Genomic DNA, 5935 nt, shown 5'->3' on the forward strand with positions numbered 1-5935 from the left:
CTTGATCGGCTTAATTAGCCCACAGAGCCCGAGAAGTTGCGCCTCTGTGACCCTCAACACTCAAGAAGACTAAGGATTCTTACGCACTTCATGCTTTTAGCAGGGAGAGCCGCAGTGAACGGCTCCGATTCGCGCGCGTACGGACACGGGCACCAGCCACACACACACACTCTCCTAGAACAACTGCAGCCTCCTCCGAAACATCTGGGAGAGCTCTTTCAAACTCGCGGGGAGAGAGAGAGAGAGGGGGGGGGGGAGACAGGACCGGCTCCCGGGCTCCCGTCAGTCCGCCCTCTCGCCCAAGCGCCGTGTCAACGACACACCTTCCACCCCTACAGACCGCGCGCAGAGGAACAGGGGAGCGTTTGCAAGGCCGGGGGTGGGGTGGGGGACTCCTTGCAGCCACCTCCTTCGCTTGATTGCACAGTAGCTAATTGATCCCAGAGTGCCCTGCCAGCCGGTTTGTGACACGTTCCCCGGCTCCTGCCTCTTCCTGTTTTAAAGCGCTAAGGGCCGAAGGGGGTCCCCGTTTTCATTTTGCAGAGTTGGGTACCACTCCCGGGCAGACTGGTTTTATCAGCGTCGGGCGATACCCACCGTCTGGAAACGGTCCAGGCGTGTGTGCTCGAGAATACAGGAACCCCCTAACCACCCTAGTGATCTCCCTGCACCCCACAACTCTGCACCTCTTTGGCAACCAGCCGAAGAGCCCCCAGGAGACCACACGTGAGAGCTGGGGTGGGGGTGCTGTTTGATTTAGGAGAGGGGGGAGGTTTGTAAAGCCTAACTTACTTGTGACCCCCCCGTGCCCACCGTGAGCTCAGCAAACACTCAAGAGCCAAGACCCAGCGGCTTCTGGGATGAAGCAGAATGGAAAAGCAAGGCAGGGCCAAAACTTCAGGAAAAACACACAGGAATCACTCTCTTTCCTTTCATATTTCCCCACGAGTAAAGGTTTAATGATTTTTTTTTTCTTTACGGACTTGTACACAAATGTACAAAATTACAGCATCCATTTCAGATTCGGTTTCCACATCGATCACAGTGTTACAACATTCGACAATAAAAAAATTCAAAAAAAAAAAACACGCACTCAACACACAATGGAACATCCATATCACAAAACTGGCTTTTAATCTCGCTTTGTACATTTTTTTATTTCCAAACCAAGCTGCTGGTATTTTCTCTTTTTTTTTTAGCTTGCTGAAAAAGCAAAACACGATCAGAACTTGGTCCAAAAACACCAACTTCAGACTTTCACTCAACACCACCATTTCATTTTGTTTTTTACTCCTATGCCATAAATGTTATGACACATCAAGTAAACCTCGAAAATAGCCATCGTGCAACTTCTTTTGTTACAATGATCTTACCATCAAATGTATTGTTCCCCTTTCACTAAAACAGGAGGACCGCACTTCAGAAACAAAGTGCTTCGAGATTATTTTATAATATATATATTTATATATACACCCCAATCACAGAAATATAAATGACTTTGCAAACATTACGTTTCACAAAGCAGCACACTAAAAGAAGAGTACAACCTGGAGCTTTGTATACAATAGTATTTTGCTGTGTTTTTTTTTCTATTTAGAAAAAATAAAGTTGGTATTACACCAACATTTTTTTTAAAAAAAGACAAAACAGTTATCAGTGCAATGTTAAAATAATAATTAAAAAAAAAAGATTTCTCAAGTTTAACACAAAGCGATGCATATCGATTCAGTTTCTTTGCCCCCCGACCACGAGAGGCCCCCGGTTTTGGGGGGGGGGGGGGAGAGAGAGTGAAGGGAGAGTACAGACCCCCGAGACTCCACGCGGACGCAGGACAGGACAGAAACTCAGACACGCGGGTACACAGAAGCAAAAATAAAAAGTGTTGAAAACGCAGAGAACAGTTCTAGATGTCAGAGGGAAAGCGAAAACACACATTCGCACAAAACTCTTGATGTATTAGGCGGGATGTTCAAGCTCCTTCTGTTGGGACTTCGACGTTGACGAGACAAAAATAAAACATTTATTATATATAAAAGCAGCATTGCAAAAAAAAAAACCAACAACATATTACTAGGTGCCATGATTTCAAAATGCAATTCGACTGCAGGTTAGTCCATCTTCCCCTTGTAGTCATGCGCTTTGCATTGAAATGTGGGCCTAGAATCACGCAGGAATTACCCCCCCGTGTTTATCTGTTTAAACACACAAAAAAAAACAACAAACAATCGTATTAATAATGATCACGAAACTCCTGCTCAGTAGTAAATATCCGTTGGTCTCAGCTCCTCCCCAAAAACAGACACTAGGCGGCGTTAAAAACAAGGAGCCGCATTTTGTGCAACAAAAACTCCCTGCCCTCCCCCCGAAAAAAAAAATCATGCAATAAATCTTATTTCTGCTAATCAAAATCGGAAAACAAAATGCAAAAAAAAAAAAAATCGTTCTTAGAAAAAAGAATCCTTGAATGCTGACGTTTACAAGGGAGAAACAAAACGTTGGACCGAGTCAAACTGAGCCGGTCCGACAGGCGGGGGTCCAGGTGGTGTTCGCGAGAGATCTGCGAACCGCAGGTTTTTGCAAAAGATCCAAGACGCTGGTGCTGGAGGGAGGGGGGGAGTTCGAGGGGAACGGACTCGGTACTTAGGCGCTTCCTAGAATAACTTTTATTCTAACGACGTGTGACCAACGGCACTCCCGAGTTCGCCCTCCTTGATCACCGCGTTGGCCTTTTTCAAGAAGACACCCAGGTACAGAAACCCACCCGGTGTCCCAGCGTGCGCGGGGCTTTCCAGTCCCCTGCTCCAGTATTCGTCCTGTGAAAGTGTCGCCGAACCGCACAAAAACGATCACTTGGAAAAATCGTCAATACTGCATAGTCGAGGTAGTTGCCGAAGGAAACCTATATATATATATGCATATATATATATACACACACATACAGTAGAGAGGAGTGTTCTTTTGAGGAAAAAAAAAGTAGTTACAAATTAAGTTTATAGTGTGGGGTCTCCACGTTGGACTTTTATCATATTGAGTCCGGAGCAGCTTTGACATCATACATTAAAACAAAACAAAAAAAAAAACATTTTTTAAACCTATATAGGTTTCAAAATGGAATAACAATCATAGCAACATTTCAAGAACAACAAAAAAAAATCTCAATGTACCTTCATAAATACAGGACAAAAAAAGACCCCCCCCCCCTAGCCCGGAATCACATTAACGACTAGGGCGTGTGTTCAAATACTGAAAGGAGATCGATTAAGAAGAGGAGATTCCGATCGCGACCTCTTCTTAAGCGAAGAGGATTTTAGGGAGCGAAAACGAGCCCCCTGGCCGGAAAGTTCGCTGGGACCCGGGTCGCCCCGGCAACACGGCCCGTCCAGGAGATTGTGTTGCGTCTATAAAGCTATGCCGTACAGTACTCTCCAACGCGACACGGTTTTATCTGTCAAAAAGAAAAATATATATATATAGACGCTTGGGGATGCTTTTGAACGCCGCTTTGAGGAAAAAAAAATATATATATCGCCAACAGCCACAGAGTCAGACTAGAAACCGTAACAAACCCATATAGGTTTAAAAAATTAAAACAACACATCGCCCTCCGACTTTAAGTAAAACGGTGGTGGTGGTGAGGGGGTGTCACGTCCCCGTCTTTGACCGGATCTCCTCGTCTCTCCCACCCTCCCAAGAGAGAGGAAAGTAATGCCCCCCCCCGACACTACACAATCATTTAAATAAGGTCAGAGAGTGAGCGACCACACTTGCAGAGGCCAGACCGACAAGACCAGCGTTTCCACTGCGGAAGCCCCCCCACGGGGCTAGAGACAGCGGAAAGAGAGAGACCCCCCCACACACACACACACAAAACAACAACAACCACCAAAAAAAAAAAGACAGCGAGGTGGAAAACGTCGTTTTGCACCTTTAAGAAAAAAAAAACCCACACACAACCACCCCAAAACAAAACGAGAACACCAACTTCTGACGAGCCAAGACAACAACCTACCGAGGGTCTCGGTCTGGAAATATCAAAAATGGTTTCGGTACCGACTCGACGCGAGGTGCGTGCCATTTTTTTGTTTTGTTTTTGTCGTTCCCGAGCCAAAATCCCCAGGGGAGAAAGAGGAGGAGGAGGAGGAGAAGGGTGTCTCTGTCCAGCGCACCGAAGACAGGAGGGTGGGCGCGCACAAGAGACACAATCCTTCCGCTGTCTCCGTCTCTCTCTCGTCCGTGTCCGCTATTGCTCCGGTCAGCTAACCCGGGGAGAAAAGCAGGTTGTCTGCCACACACACACAATTTTGTATGAGGGGCTGGTGGCGGTGGTCTCGGCGAGGCGTCGGGAACGGAGCGGGAGAGAGAGAGACGGGGGCGCCCTTGACGACTCTCTCGGGGGTTTTTGTGTGTGTGTGTGTCCGTTTTGATTCCCCATTACCTGCCGGGCGGCTCACCGTGCGCCCGACGAATACTTCGCCTTGGTGATGAGGTACAGGACGATGTCCTGGTGGCCCCCGAAGGCGGCGATGTGCAGGGCGCTCCAGCCGTCCCGGTTGGCCAGCCGGATGTCCGCCCCGAACTTGACCAGCAGCTTGACCAGCTCCAGGTTGCCGTCGATGACCGACTGGTGCAGCGCCGTCTGGCCCTCGGGCCCGAAGGAGTTCACGTTAAACTCGCAGTTGGTCATGTTCTGCAGCAGCGAGTGCAGCTCCTTCGTGTTGCCCTTCTTCACCGCCTCCTGAAACACCCTCTGCGGCGCGGAGCACGGCGAGATCTCGGCCTGACTCATGCTCGGTCGAGGGTCGAGGAAAAGCGAGAGATCCTGTATTGGTGCGTGTGTGTATATGCACACACACACAGGAAGCCAAAAACCTGCAACCGCGGCCTAGATTTAGAAGAATTTTAAGAATTCCCCAATAGATCTGTTAAAGCACTTTTTGTTGCTGTTGTTGTTGTTGTTGCAAAAAACAAAGATGCAAAAAATGCGTTTTTAAAAGTAGGGGGAGGTGGGAAAAAAACCCCACAGTCGCCTGTAAGTTCCCGAAAAGAGGGGGGAGTTTGAAGAGGACACACTCGGTGTGCAAGAGAGGAGAAAAAAAAAACCTCTCTAGACAATGGGTTGAAACAAGCCGGAGATGAACAGCGCTCGGATGTCGTGGCTTTGTAACCGGAGTCTTCACCCAGCGAGCCAGAGAGCACTGAGAGCCGAGAACTCCCCGTCGCGCCCGGAGTGAGGCTGTAGCAGCAGACTGCAGGAGCAGAATTCAAGAGTGTCGCGTTGTAGGAGCAATTACAGCAACAACACCAAAAAAAAAAAACACACACAACAACTATTTCCAAACAGAGCGGTGAGTTGCACGCCGATACAGACTGACTGACGGTGGTGGTGGTGGTGGTGGTGGGGGTGTCTTCTTTTTCATTAAAAAAAATAAGTTACCTCCTCTTGCGAGCGTCTCGTGAAAATTCCTTTATGAGCCCCCCAGTCGCTCGAAGTCCCTTTTAATTTATGGCATTTGTTCTGCTGCAAAAAAAGGAAGAAAAACACAGACTCGTTATTATGGTGAAAGCCTTTTGACATACATGTTGCGTGCGTGTGTTAAAAAAAAACAACAACAACAAACTTTAACAGCGCAGAAAGCTTTAAGGATCATGCCGAAAGGGTCAACACATCGCGATGGTGGCGGCGGCTGCTGCATTCTCCCACTACTTGCCTGTACACCCAGGAGGAGTCCTCGACAGAGCCTCTGTATTAATCCACCGGTGCGACCCCCTGGTATCCGCTGGTCCGCTCAGCCTGTGTCTGCTGGCGAGCGGGGCTGACGGGACCGTTTTTACAAGCCCCTTATTTGCATAATAATGGATTCCCTTAAACCGAGCTCTGCTGAGAAGGGGCGGAGCCCGCGGACGGTGATTGGCGGTTGACGGCCGGTGGGCGGGG

General features: G+C 48.4%; 1 protein-coding gene across 2 annotated transcripts; it reads right to left on the reverse strand.

Moving 5' to 3' along the window:
• Positions 1-925: 925 nt before the first annotated feature.
• nrarpa (NOTCH regulated ankyrin repeat protein a) lies at positions 926-5935 on the reverse strand. 2 transcript variants are annotated; one of them, XM_069183474.1, is made up of 2 exons: positions 5709-5935; positions 926-5515 (listed from the first exon to the last, which is right to left on the reverse strand). In XM_069183474.1, exon 2 carries the CDS (start codon positions 4784-4786, stop codon positions 4448-4450), a length of 339 nt encoding a protein of 112 aa, XP_069039575.1. In that variant the 5' UTR covers positions 4787-5515; positions 5709-5935; the 3' UTR covers positions 926-4447. The 2 variants fall into 2 exon arrangements, with proteins under 2 accessions (XP_069039575.1, XP_069039574.1); XM_069183473.1 differs by having other exon boundaries at positions 926-5518.

The sequence above is a fragment of the Lepisosteus oculatus genome, chromosome 24 (assembly GCF_040954835.1).
Source record: "Lepisosteus oculatus isolate fLepOcu1 chromosome 24, fLepOcu1.hap2, whole genome shotgun sequence".
NCBI lineage: Eukaryota > Metazoa > Chordata > Actinopteri > Semionotiformes > Lepisosteidae > Lepisosteus > Lepisosteus oculatus.